The sequence below is a fragment of the Cetorhinus maximus genome, chromosome 13, assembly GCF_964194155.1.
Source record: "Cetorhinus maximus chromosome 13, sCetMax3.hap1.1, whole genome shotgun sequence".
NCBI lineage: Eukaryota > Metazoa > Chordata > Chondrichthyes > Lamniformes > Cetorhinidae > Cetorhinus > Cetorhinus maximus.
The window spans coordinates 35,899,752-35,913,954 of record NC_135891.1 but is presented as its reverse complement, the minus strand read 5'-3'; the positions used below and the strand labels follow the sequence as shown (position 1 = coordinate 35,913,954).

Genomic DNA, 14,203 nt, shown 5'->3' with positions numbered 1-14,203 from the left:
GAAATAGAGTGGACACAGTCGAGGGTTCTGTTAACCATGGTGAGAGGGCAGGGGTGAAATCCTCAGTTGAGGGAAAAGGAAAACATAGAAGATATGCTAGAATAGAAGGCTGCATCATCAGATCAGGTGCAAATTATTTTATGTTTGTTTATTACACAATGAAGGAATTATTTTTAATAAATGTATTTATATTGAAATTAAGACAATTTTAAAGATATATTTCCAGATCCTGATTTCATCAATGACTTTAAAATCACTTCAATCAATCTACCAGTTGAATTTATGAAAGTGAACAAATCAGCAGGAAACCAGATTCTAAAATGTATTAACAATTAGGTGAATCAAGCGATGAAGGTTCAGTGATGGCTGTTTTTCTCACTTCCTTTCATGTAGCTGGGCATTCCAGTTTGTATTGGCTTAAATTCTAAACCACTCATTGACGCACATAAAAGTAGTAAATATTTACAAGATATAATTCTATGCATTATACAGAAGCTGCTCTTTCTTAATCATATGTATCTCAAAGCTGTCTAGAAATAATGGTGGCAGAGGTTGGACAGATATGCGAGTCCTTGAAACAAAGCAAAATTCACAGGATGGGGCTGGTAATTGATAAAATGAATTCATCCATTAAAATATTATTTCACTTCCCTTTCATTTCAAACAAGGCTTTATTCTATAAGGTCTTCGCCAGTCAATTCATCCCTTCCAATTACATTCTTTTGCAGTTATTTCTCTCGCATTGATTCTGATCTCTGATCCAGCATTACAAATTTTCTTTCACCTCACTTTTTTATTTTCCAAACTCAATGGAAGTGGCTGAATCTTGCATGAGTTCTTTATCAACAAATTAAAACTTGCATTGGTAATGGAAATGTTCTGTAATCCAGGTGCTTCACTAAAAACGCACTTTGCTCCTCTGCTAGGATCAGTCAGTTCCTGTATTTCAAGAGTGCTGCAGTTCCAAAATGATGGCTTGTGAACAAAGTGAGGCATTGCTTTGAGTTACAGTAGATAGTCTAATAACCAGTGGAAGAGGCTCTCCACCCTCATTTACATAAGTGATCCTTATAGTTTACTTATCTATTAAAATTCCCCAACAGTGCAAACATTCTATCTACATCAGCCCCTTAGTTTAATCAGTCTTCAAGGCTAAAATTGAAATTCAGTCAATAATCTTACAGGTTTTCACCCTGTCTGTACAAAGCTTCAAGTTGTTGCCAGTTAATGCTGCTGAAGAAGTCAGTCTTTTCCAGAAGTCTAGCCTTCCCATCCTTCCCAAAGTTGTCCTCTGAAATAAAACATAAAACAGGCTCAAAAAGAAACAAATGGATTTCAAAACACTAATTGGCCTCAACAATTCTTTTCCACATTCAATTTAGAATTGGTGCTGATGGCATCTTGAGACAAAGTATACCACATAAATCTGACCAAGGAAGGGGCTTTTTTTATGAATGAAGGAAAGATGGTTTCTGTTTGGACAGAATGATATCACTGCTTGCCTTACCCTGAGGAACATGAATGCACAATTCCATTTTAGAAAGGATGAACAAGCATGCCCCTTAATTCCTATTATGATTTTTGGTAGCCCATTTCTAATGCTCTGCTTTTCTATAGGGGGAGAAGTCCAGCTTGTGGCCAAAAAAGGCACAAAATTGCCAGAGTGACTATTCTGTGTGCTAGTGCATGTTAGCCAGAAATTCTAAGAGAAATTTTGCTTTGTGCCTCACTTAAATGCTGCCGGCAAATTGCAATGGCAAAGCCTGCTGTTGGGTGAAAGGATTCAAAGGCTCATCAATAGCCTGCTGGACTTTTGTTTGCCCAAAGTGAAACTTTCTCTTAACTGCCCCCATCACTTTTACTTTCACTTACACAAATCCTCTCTCTACCAACACTACTTTCTTCCCTAGATTCATTTGAGATTGTGTCTGGAAATGGATTAGCAACAATTCAAAATCATTTAGGACTAAATTGGACCTGAAGATGAAAGTTGGCTCCACAGACACATGTGCTAGGTATCACTCCACAGGTGCAGCAATCTTGAGGCATCTTGTCCAAATATCTATTCTTTGGGTGAGAATCTTGGTAATGTCAGTGGACTATGCAATTGAGAGAGTAACTCTGCTCCTACTAGTCCCATAATCTTAAACGCAAACTCAGCTGGTGGCTCCTCTTTGGCTAGGCCACAAGAATTGATGCCATAAGTGGAGTGCATGATCAAGCCAGTACTCTCCTACATACATCACTGGACACTGATTTGAATTTTAAATGGGCTACCATCACATTCTGATGGGCACTTCTGATGCCTAGTGGGAGCAGGATGGTAAGTCATTCACCACCACCTTTGGGACACTACGGTCCTGATTCTGTCATGTTGCAGGCTTCAAAATTTATCCCAAAGTTGAAGAACCCAGAAAAAGAAAACCTGTGCAAGTTCCAACACAATAAGGCAAGTAAAGGAGTGAAAGCTTACCTGTTTTCCAGTGGCCTCCAGCAATCTCTTTAAGGGCCATTGATTAGGCCACTGTAGACCCTGAGAAACTGAGTACAGCATGGTCTATCCAGATTTTGCCAAATTTGGTATTAGGTTCTTAACACAGTTCCTGATTGGCATAGTCCAAGGGCCTCTTGCCTGTTTCAGGCAGGCAACCCGGGTATTCGGAAGTTGCTGGCAAATAATTTGGCAGAGATCATGCTCATGTTTTTCCCCAAGAAATTGGGAATGATGGGAGATTAATCACCCTTCCACCATGCACCACAAGAGTTGTTACATCTTAGAAATAAAAAAAACTCAAGACAATAGGAACAATGGAGGGGTATTAAATGCATAATATGAAACATGGTTAGGAAAGATTGCTACACCAATAGCATTTCAAATAAAAAACAAACTCACAAACTTTATAAATGCATGCAGTGTTTTAGCAGACTAATCCAGCAGAAGAGAAACAAAGAATGTTTTGAGTTCTGCTTCACTGAGAAATCAGTGCTGGTGAAAAGAAAGGTAAAAGATAGCTGTTAGGATTATGGAATCATAAAGTGAAACAGTTACCACACATTCCACAGTACAATGTAAACCAGTGTAGTCTTGTTTTGAAAAAAATGTCTAATTCATTAGAAGTCTTGCATGTTGTCACACACTTCCTGTTACACTTCAGTGCAAGGCAAGTTAAATAAAAATTCTCGGAGCCCTGGGCACCAAGAAAGTTTGGGGGCCCTCCACATATTGCATAAACTGCATTTTGCCTCCTCTCTACCACTGACCCCCCGTCCCACCGCCCAACCACCACACATTCCCGTGATGCATTAAAACACAAGGGCGTTGTGAAAGGAATGAAAAGATAGCCCCATAGAATGGTTACAACAGTAAAACAAATCATATCACAATATACTAAACTTAAAGGGAACTGATCTTACAGTTAGGTGCAGCTTTTTTGTATTATGGTGAGTTTACCAGGCCCTGTATGTTGCTGGGACCCCTTGGGTCCTTAGGTAAATCAACACTTGCTTTAGTAGAAAGCTTTCTCTAGAATGTTCACTAGTAACACTTAATCGTGGACAAAATTATTCTAAACAAGGCAAATCTAATCAGCAAATCAATTCGATCGTGCCAAATTGGATCATTCCTGGCTGCGATTAACTTCCATTTTTGACATACTTTGTCAACAATTACAGCAGGGCACATTAGAGTTGTTAATTCTGGTTGGACAGTTTCCTGGAGATTTCATCACATCACCTTCATCGCTAACTGGTTTGACCAGTCAAACAACCTTCACTCCCACATCTCCGAATTTGTTCATGACCAATAAATCAATTTGTTCACAGAAACTGAAAAAAATACATTATCTTGGCCCCTTTATCATTTATCTGCAAGAAAATGTTCAAGATGAATATTTAATTCATGGAGGCTACAGGACAAAATTGGAAGTTTATATCCTCGCTCTCCAATAATACCAGTCCACACTTCTTCAATAATGCCAGATTCTACTTCCTTCTCATACTGTCAGACCCAATATTTACAATCCATATAGGTTCTCAGATTCTTTCCTCCAATATTTTAGATCCTGCAAGTTAATTCTGCGACCCCGTCCCGAGCTCCTAAACTCATCTCCCCTCATTCCTCCCAAAATGCTTTCTCCTCTTGGCTGCACAAGGGTGGAACCCATTGCATTGGGATCTCAGCCAAAGTTCAGACATTTCTAGTGGACCCCTGTTGAACTTACAGTATCTGTGTGCTGGAACACCATGGGTTTCCAGGGCTTTGTACTGTCAGTTGGCTGGTGGCTCAACATTGTCTCGAGTGGTTCAATTGGTTTCTATTCCCTTCCTTGCTAGCTCTTTTATTTGCAGCAGTTTACGGCCCATTTATTAGTGATCAACTTTACTTTTTCATTTATTGGTGGGTTTCCTACCTATTCAGTTCTGACTATGTTGTTGTTTTACAAAAATAATATTTGAGCAAAAGTTGTAAGTGTGATGCTTTTAACTGTAGCACTTTGAATTTGACAGATGCTAAGGCAAATCTAAGACCTATATTTAAAGAGATAAATATAAGTCATGTGTGAGTAACTGTTTCTTTGAATAGTCTCTCCAAGTACATACTTTATAGTACAACAAATCTATAAAGGATTTACTAATTTGAAATAAATTAGAGAAAGTGTAACATCAGTCTATGTTGAGGTCAGGCGTTGCATGCAAAAGAACAGTTAGCAAGCAATTTGCTGCAGCAGCAGAGTTGTAGACAAATCTATTGGAGCATTTCTCACACAACTCACAGGGACTTGGTGTTTGGTCTCTTCGTTTTGGGCCATTTCCGACGCTGATATTGCCTGGTGTTTAAGCAGCAAAGACAGAGAAAAGCTTAGCATCTCAAAATACAAACACAAAAGGGAAACAGTCATGGAGGTGGTGATGAATGTAACCTTCTTGGTGACATCATGGACCTCTGAGGTACCGGTTCCCATTTAAGATCTGGTTGCAAATTCAACCCAGCCAGATGAATAATCAACTGAGAATAAACACCTTAAAAATAGAATGTTTTCAATGCTCACTGATATCAGCTTTTACCTAATATTTTATCATACCACATGATCCTACTTTGAGAGTCCCATGCTTATGCAAAAAAGATGTTTGCAACTCTGGGATGGAGGGATCGTGGAAAACAAGTACTCTGGAACAATGATGCTTATTTTGAGCAATAAAATAGTCCCAAAATACTTTGGGAGGGTGTAGAAGCATTGTTTATCAACAGGATAGATTAATTATTTAATGCATTTTTGAAATGGACACAGCGAAGTATACACTCACTTGGAAACAGTGCAAAATTATTTATCAAACAAAATATGAATAAATCCCTTTTCTTGTGAACACCGAAAAGCATAGCACCATCTGAAAACCTGTATTAATATTGAGGAACATGCATAATGTTGATAACAGTGGAAGGCCAATCGTGTACTTAAAAAAGATATTTACAATTTGGACATCATTCCTCATCTTTAACTGTCCAACTTGAATTGGAACATCCAGTTTTGTGAATGAATTCCAATTCTGCTCTGTGAACTGACATCCCTGAAGTTTGAAGCCGTGGGTCCTAAGATTTTCATTTACATTTAAGAGGAGCTGGGGGAGAAAGCCGATCTGAAATATTTAATTTGTATTTGTTTGCTTCTCAGAGGGGCTGTATTTTGCTTCACGAGTTAATTTCTCTATTTACAAGTTTATAACAAAATTCAAAATCTATTTATGAAGAACGCACTCACAATTCTGTAATGCATGTAAAGCAGACATTTTCTCCTAAAATGTTCATCTTTTTAATTTCTTAAGTGTGAAAAAAAACTAAGCACTTACTGGACCCCTAATTTGTATTTTGAAGCTACAATAGATTGAAGCCACTCGAAGGACAAATACTGGCATAAAACTGAGCGTATTGAGTAAATCGAATATTTACAAGCTACACAATGAAATGAACTGTCCCTGATTTTAAGGGTGTATGTTTCTGTTGCAGGCAGAGAGGTATAAGTAAAATTGTCTCATAGAATATTATTTTTGCACCTGTGCTTTCCTTTTCTTAAAGATTGGATGGCACTTGTTAACACCAGCAAGAGAATGTCTAGATTTATCTATGCAATAAGAACTGGGTTATCAAGAGTAAATATATGTTAAAGGATTCCAAATAAATTGGGTATCAAGCCGGAAGTTAATGAAGAGGGGATGGAGGAGGTGTTTAAAGTTTGGCAAAGCACGGGTTGGATTATATGCTAAGACGGGTTCCCCGCACCCCAGCGAAAATGTTGGGGTTAAGCGCGCCTCCAGTTGACCCTCTCGGCCCGCTTTAATTTTTTAATTTAAGGCCGACGGGACCTTAATTATTGAAGTGAGACCTCTGCTCCTCATAGACCTGCTGGCCACTTGGAGGCCGGCAGCTCTGCAACACTGATATCTGGTGGCCACTGTCGGTACAGCAGGACACCTGGGAAGAACAACAACCATGAATGCTCCAAAACCTAGTTAAGTCATCTCACCAGAGTCAGGCCGGTAAGGTCCAGTAAGGTAATTGGAGACATGTCGGACATGGCGGAGGTGGTGGGGTGGGGGGGGGTGGGGGGGGTGCGCGGCCAAGGAGACTGTACATGGAGAGGGTAAACTGTGGGGGGGGGGGGGGGGAGGGGTCTCTGATTTACACCGGGATTCCAGAAAGGAGACAGCCCTCTTTCAGTGACCAGTAACCCACAGGTCTCTCTCATCGCCCATTAAATTGAAGTGGTGATGGGATAAGGCCCTTAAATGGGCATAAACTGCCCGTTTAAGGGTCTCAACTGGGCCATGGGCAGGCAGCTCACCTGACTCTGACTTAGATGGTTACTTCAAACTGCTTTATTAACACAATATACAAGATGGGCTACAGAGTAGGTATTTCTCTCATGAGTACAGACTGTTGCATCTGCTCTGCAGAGTCTCTAGCACTTGAGTGCTGATGTCACTGTTACATCATGATATACATCACTAACTCATTACCATAGCTATTCTATTAACCTATTATACTACACTCAGGTTCTCTACCCCAATATTTTGGACCCTCCAAGCTATCCACCAAAACACCCATCATGCCCCCAAGCTCTCTGCCACTCGACTTTGAAATTCTGGACCTCATCCCAGTGCTCCTGTGCTCATCTCTCCTCATTCCTCCCAGAAGGTTTCCTCCTCATGGCAGCACAAGGCTGGAACCCATTGCATTGGGATCTCAGCCTAAGTTCAGGCATTCCTAGTGGTCATCTCCTGAACTTACAGCATCGGTATGCTGGAACACAATGGGTTTCCAGGGCTGTGTACAAGGCCACAGGGAGGCAAGATCAGAAGTTTCGGGCGAGGGCTTGGGAGTGGAATCGGAGGCCTGGATGAGGGTAAATCAGAAACCGGGCAGTTTTGGGGAAAACCAGAGGCTTGGGTAGATTAGAGGTCTGGGCGTGTGGGGAGGTCGGAGGGTTGCTGGGGAGATTAGTGACCTGGGGGTGTGGGGATATTGAGGGCTTGGGGGGAGTGCGTTCAAAGATTTCTGGGTTGGGGGGGTTGGGGGGGGGTGGAATCAGTGGCCTAGGGGGATGGTCAGAGGCCTTGGTGGGGAGTGGGGGGACCTCCTTGGTTAGGAGGTCAGGGACGGATTGGATAGATTGGTGTTCAACTATGGGAATTGACAAGATAGACAAGACGGAAAGGCATTTACCCCCTGATCCAGCAGTCTCTCGCCTCAAATTAGTTTGCAGATTTCCCGGGGTTTTGGAAACCTGGTTGGTCAGGGTTAAATTTCAAATAGTGAATAAAAATAAGGCAGCAATCTCACTGCAACATTTAAAGTGGAAACCCACATCCTGGGAACGGACTGGTTTCCCACTCCCTATCCTGTCTCAATCAAAATGAGACATTGGAGGGGATTGAGGTGGGATTCAGATTTCAAACACTTTAGTCCCCAAGGCCCAACCTGAAACTGACCATTTTTGGGGGTTAAAACTCCCCCCAGATATAATATTTTTGATTGACAATAGGCAGAAATATTCCTCAGTAAAAATAAAGCTCTATTAGATGAAAAGAAGCAAGAATCCATTATATTAAACAAAGTTACCTGTACTGATTGAAGTTTTCTTCATCTTTTCCTCCTATACAAGGAAACAGCAATTTTGAGAACAATTAAGAGATCACCAACCATACTTAAATTTAAAGAATGACATCTTGATTCATACAGAATAAATACAAAAGCCCAGATTTTCACCATGGCTGAGAGCCCACAAGGCAACTGCTTGAAAACCGATAAGACCCACCCCTGAACACAGCACTTCCCATTTTCATGGGGGCAGGGTGTGTTTCGCACATGTGTGTTTTATGGAGGCAGCTGGTCATTTAAAATCAGCAGCTGGCTCCATATTCTTTCCCAATGGAGCATCATCGTGACTTTCCTCCCTGCTGTTCACAGATGTCTCTGACTCTGACACCTCCTCCTGCACTCTGGTGCAGTGACTTTCACCCTGTGCCACTGACTCTACATGCACGCTAAATCCTTCCAACGTGCTGGTATTTGAATTGGCGGAGTATGGGCTACCATGATGTGATGCTGCCCCTTCAGATATCTCTTCCTCCTCTTGATGTTCAAGGGATGATCTGGCCTGAGATGGGGGTGAGGGAGCAGAGCTGGGACCTGTGTGGGACACATCAGGAGTTATTTAGGTATAGCCCTTCTCATTGTGAAAGCACGCCCTGATATATGCCACTGCCATTAACCATGCTCTTGCTGTCTTTCTGATGCAATCCCATCCTTGCACTCCCTCTCATGCCAACGTCCCCTTGTGCTCAGTAAAGTGGCCATCTTTGTGGCGTTCTTCATCCCTTTTGACTGCAGCAACATAAATTTATGTTAGCCTGATAAATAATGCCTGGATGGGTATTGCTCTTCACTGTGTCCATACATTACAGTGCTCATTCACTGTGTTCTGTGTGCACCTACATGAGCTGCTTACACAAGCCTCAATGCTGAAGCAGAGGTATGTGCCAGCTCTCATACCTTAGTTGCAGCATGCAGATATGATCCATTCCCTGGAGCTCTGTGTGGATGAGCCAAACTACTCATTTTGCTGGAACACAGCAGGTTATTAAACCTTTTCTCGCACTGAATCCATGAGCATTGATGGTCTCCTGCTGCACTTACCACAGCCACTAACTGAATAGATGCCATTTTGATTGCTGTAGGGGCATTAGGGTGGTCGGCAGGGTAGTGGGCTGGTCCCCTCTTTGTGGTGTTATTATAATGATTTAATACCTTGGGCTTACTTACTGTACGAGACAGGAGGCACCAATCACTCATAAGAGATTGAGTAAACACGTTGTGGGCTCATTTGTTAAGGCTAGGCACATGAGAACAGATATACATGGGTATAAAGCTTAAAGACAGCAGGGCTGTGTTTGTGTGTGCTCTGCTTAAAGCAAAAGTGAAACTAAGACTGGATCACATGACACATTTCCCTTCCAGCGATCTCATATTGATGTCTCTTAAAGGCATTTTACAACACTCTTCTGGGCCTCTTCCACCAAAACTTGAAGGTACTGGTCAGAAAAGCATGGGGCAGCTGGGGCCATCCCTTCCCACGTTTCACTGTGTGACATTCATTACATAAAAATATAAGGCGAAAAGGGACATGAGCCATTCAGGTTACAATGTTGTCATTCACTTTTGTGTGCTTCCATGCACTAATCATTTTCATCATATTGTCAATGATTGCTGGTAAGGTTTGGTGGAGAAAATGGCTCTGCACAAATGCTTGTTGCCATGTATGTTGTGGCTGTGACCCCAATTGGCATGTTGTGCTCTGTGACCACTGACAGCCATAATGATTTCCTCTCCCTTTGTCACTGTTATGCTTTGATAGAGTGCAGATGTGAAGGACCTGATCAAGGGTCAACAGTGTGGGTGCAGCCTGATAGATGGGTGGCAAGAGGTCAAGTGGATAGGATAATGAGCACTGTTCATCATTTATCCACCCAATGAGTCTTGGCAGCTAACTGCATGACTGCATTATATCTGTACCAGGTAGTGGTGGCAAGATGATGCCTTCTCCATGGTTGTGTCTTGAGAATCCACTCCATGCTTTCAGTGTTTCAGTACAGTATACTTTGATTAGGCAGCAACAATGACAATTCTCCCATAGAGAAAACCCATGATGGGCCGTATATTCCAGGGTCAGCTAACAGTTGGACAACATTTACAACTTGGACACTCAACTGACAAGGCAATAACATCTCCTCTGAGGCACAGAAACTTCACCATTGACAACCTACCTCTCAAAGGCTACAACCTACCTTTCAGAAGGCTCACATTTTGTATGCGCCCAAGTCACCCAACCTGAGTCTGGCACACTTCATACCACTCTCTACTTCTGGGATCGCCCACCCCAACTCCTATTCTAGCTCGCTCCCACCCCCCACTCCCAGACCGAAAATTGGAAGTTCAGGCAGACATTTTTAAAGGTCTGGCTCACAGAGTGAGGACTTCTGCTGTCTCTACACATCCGACTGGGCAGCAAGTGTCTGGGCCAAAGTAAACCATACAAGAAAACAGAGTTGGAAATAATTAGTATGAGCTTGGAAGTATTGATTTTCTCACATATTTTCAGCTTCCAGGTCCAAAAAGAATGATCTGTTGCTCCAAACACTTAGCTAGTTCACTGAAGGAGTGCTGAGATTTATAACAAACTATTTAGCCCTTTGGCTGGTTTAGTCCCTGTGGAAGTTAATATTGATGGGATATGGGAAATGAACTCCAAGTCTAGTTAATTATTCTGTCAGTGTCAACCATAAATTTTAACAAGGGCATTAACTTCTGAATTACTTGTATTACCAAGTTAACAGCTCCCTTATGTAAATACCATAATTAATTTGCACTCAACTACAATATTTTAACTGAACTATTAACCAGCCTTTCATTTTCTATAGTGTGATCCATAAATTGCAAACTTAAAGACCATTAATAATTAATGCTCACCTTTTCAGAGGTAAAATAATTAATTTTAAGTGTAAAAGTTACAAGATATGGTAGCCAACAATGCATGCACCATATAATATGGGAATATTGATAAGTATCTGTACCTGTGTTCATATTCCTGGTCCGTGGGTTACACTGTTTAAAACCACTGCAAGTTCGTAATTCCATAAGCTGTACATGTAACTGGTTCAAAACATCTCGATCTAATGTGTTCACTGCATTCATTAGCTACAAATGGAAAATATGAACTTTGATTAAAGAGAATTGCAATTATTTATGCATTAAAATAATTTCATTTGGACTGCACTACCAGGGTTGACACATCAGGATCCCATTAACCATTGGAAAACACATGCAGTCCACATTGGTAAATGCTCATTCCTCTGGTTTCAAAAATTACAATTGTGTTAGCCACAGTTCAGTTCAGTGCCAGTATAATTTTTCAAGAAGCAGTTTGGGAGACTTTACAGACATTGTGAAACAGGCCTCGTATTATTAAGTATATAATGTGAATCAGATCTCATAACCAATTTAATTAGTTTGGAGGATGTCTGCCCACAGCATCAGCCTCATCCATAAAATCTGCCCCTGTCATATTACATGGATGGGCCTATTCAGAGGCTTAAAGCAAGTTTGTTATTGTTTTGCTCACATTTTCAAAGCTGCTTTATTTTCCAGGCAGCATTTATCAAGTTCGTGCAGTGATTACTTTGGAAAGATTCTTTGAGACTAAACTTCTGTCTTTTAGCAGAAACTGTATTTCTGCCATTTAGAGCAGCAAAGTAGATGAAGCAATACGAACAGTGCGTAGGAAAGTTCCGAGGATTGGAATAAAAGGGGTGAATGTTTACTTATTTGTAAGTGGGGGGGGATCCAAAAGTCGGAGGGAGTCTGTCAATCAGGACTACCTTAACTCCATAGCGTGCACATGCATGCATAATGTTACCATGGTGTGTTCCCCACCCAAGAGCCAAGCCTGCTGAAAATGTTGGCATCCAGTTGGGGTTTGGTTTTGGGAGGGGTGGCGGGGAGGGGGTTGGTGGAGAGTATGAGCAGAGACCAATATGAAGGTGGAGGTCAGGGGGTCAGAGGGAGAGAATCGGAGGCCTCAGGATGAGGTGGGTGGTCATTACGGGAGGTCAGGGACGTGGGGCCTGCTTGACATCATAGCCGCAGTCCAAGTAGGCTGCATAAGAATAGTCCCTCATATGTCTGTAATTTAACTAAGTCCTACCATCTGTGTTCTTAGCAAACAAATTCTAAGTCTGCAATCCAACAGCTGTAACTAAGCATCCATTTCTAAAGTCTCAGTGATTGCAGTCACAGAGCTTGCGACTGAACGCTATTTTGTGCTTGGTCCCTCTGCTTTGGGATCCCCCTGCAGGGAGCTGTAAAGCTGCCACTCACTTCATGGCTCTTTGTGTCTAAGCAGACATGGCAACAAGTTGTATGAAACACTGTGTCTGCATCCAGCATGAGTCAGAACATTACAAAGTATTTACAGCACTGAAACAGGCTTGCCCAACAAGTCCATTCCAGTATTTATGCTCCACATTAGCTTCCATCCACCCCTCTTCATCTAACCCCATCAACATACACTTCTATTACTTTCTTCCTCAAGTGCTTACTTAACTTCCCCGTAAATGTATCCATTTGCCTCAACTACTCCCTGTGGTGGTGTGTTCCACATTCTAACCATTCTCAGGGTAAAAAAAAAAGTTTTTCCTGAATTCCCTAGATTTATTATTGATTATCATGTATTTGAGACCTCTAGCTTTTGCTCTAGTCTCGTTTGCAAGTGGTAACACCTTCTCTACATCTAACCGATCAAACCATTTCATAATCTTGAAGCTTTCTATCAGGTCACTCCTCAGTACTCTCTTTTCTGGAGAAAATAGCCCCAGCCTGTTAAATTTTTCCTAATAGGTATAGCTTCTCAGATAACCTCCGTTATCATTCTGATAAAACTTTTTTGGACCTTCTCCAGTATATCTATATCTTTTTTATAATATGGAGACCAGAACTGTTCACAATACACCACATGTCGTCTAACCAAGGCTCTAGTACTAACTCCCCAGAGCAGGCAAGAAGTAACTTTAAGGAAGGGACACCAGATGATATTCATAATTGAGGAGGAGCAGGTGGAGGGGACAGGAAGCCACAAGCAAGGGATTGATATCCAACTTGGCCTGTCTTCAGATGCAAGTTGATAGACAAGCACAAGGTGTTAGGTTCAACCTGAGCATCATCATGAGCAACTTGCAGAAGTTAGAGAATGAGCAGCAGACCACCTTGAGCATCATTGTGGGCTGTTGGAGGGATTTGCTGAAATGCAGAGTACCATTAATCTAGTGTCACGTCATGGAACAATAATGAAAACAATTTCCATTCAATACCAACTGCTTAGCCAGTTTCCCTACCGGATTGAGCATATAGCAATTACAGGTGTGCAATGGAACTAATACGTATAAACAGTTAGCACCGATTTTTTGCATTTGTGAAAATCCTAAAATTAAGCACAAGTACTGGGAAGTGACTTGCTCTGTTTTCATTCAATGCCATAATGATTACAGCCAAAGTTATTGCAACATTTCAGATACCTTCCATAGAGCTGATGAGTCATTTTACCTGGTAAGGGTCTGTGTTAAGGTCAAAGTACTCCAGGAAACCAGTGGCAAACTCACAGAACAGGAAGTTGTGGGTCTCATTGTAGGTCCTCAAACACCAGTAAGTGTTGTTATTTGCACTGGTACAAGCACAGAATGGTCCCACTAAAACAGGAAATAAGTTTGATAAAGAAATAATATGTCAGCTTACAGATATGTGATGATAGCACCCACCTCCATCTATTAATTATTTCGATTGAATCTACAATCGCCTCTGTATTTCAGACTGATATCCAACATCAGCTTGTGAAAGAACCCATATTTCCTGAAATTGAAGATCCAAGTCATTTTATTCAGCTCCTGCCAAAACCTTTACTCCTGTCATTACATTTAAACTGGATTTAATGATGGGTAACTTCGCTCTTCTGTTTTGAACCAGAGCTGAGCTTCAAACCTCACATTCTTCCCATCACCAAAATTGTTTCCTTCCAGCTCCACAACATCACCCATTTTCCTCTCCTGCCATTGAAGCACTTATCCATTAGACTTCATCAATTCTCTCCTTGTTGGCTCCCCA

General features: G+C 41.5%; 1 protein-coding gene across 3 annotated transcripts in view; it reads right to left on the bottom strand.

Annotated features, from left to right (window-relative positions):
- Nucleotides 1-652: 652 nt before the first annotated feature.
- The window catches only part of LOC144688544 (extracellular sulfatase Sulf-2-like), a 351,599-nt gene continuing 338,048 nt past the window's right edge, over nucleotides 653-14,203 (bottom strand). For all 3 annotated transcript variants that reach the window (XM_078555259.1, XM_078555258.1, XM_078555260.1), the window contains 5 exons: nucleotides 13,649-13,791; nucleotides 11,125-11,248; nucleotides 8,114-8,147; nucleotides 4,773-4,826; nucleotides 653-1,291 (listed from right to left, as the gene is read on the bottom strand). In XM_078555259.1, coding sequence (XP_078411385.1) covers nucleotides 1,261-1,291; nucleotides 4,773-4,826; nucleotides 8,114-8,147; nucleotides 11,125-11,248; nucleotides 13,649-13,791 — 386 coding nt within the window. In that variant the 3' untranslated portion in view covers nucleotides 653-1,260. The remainder of the gene's footprint in view (nucleotides 1,292-4,772; nucleotides 4,827-8,113; nucleotides 8,148-11,124; nucleotides 11,249-13,648; nucleotides 13,792-14,203) is intronic.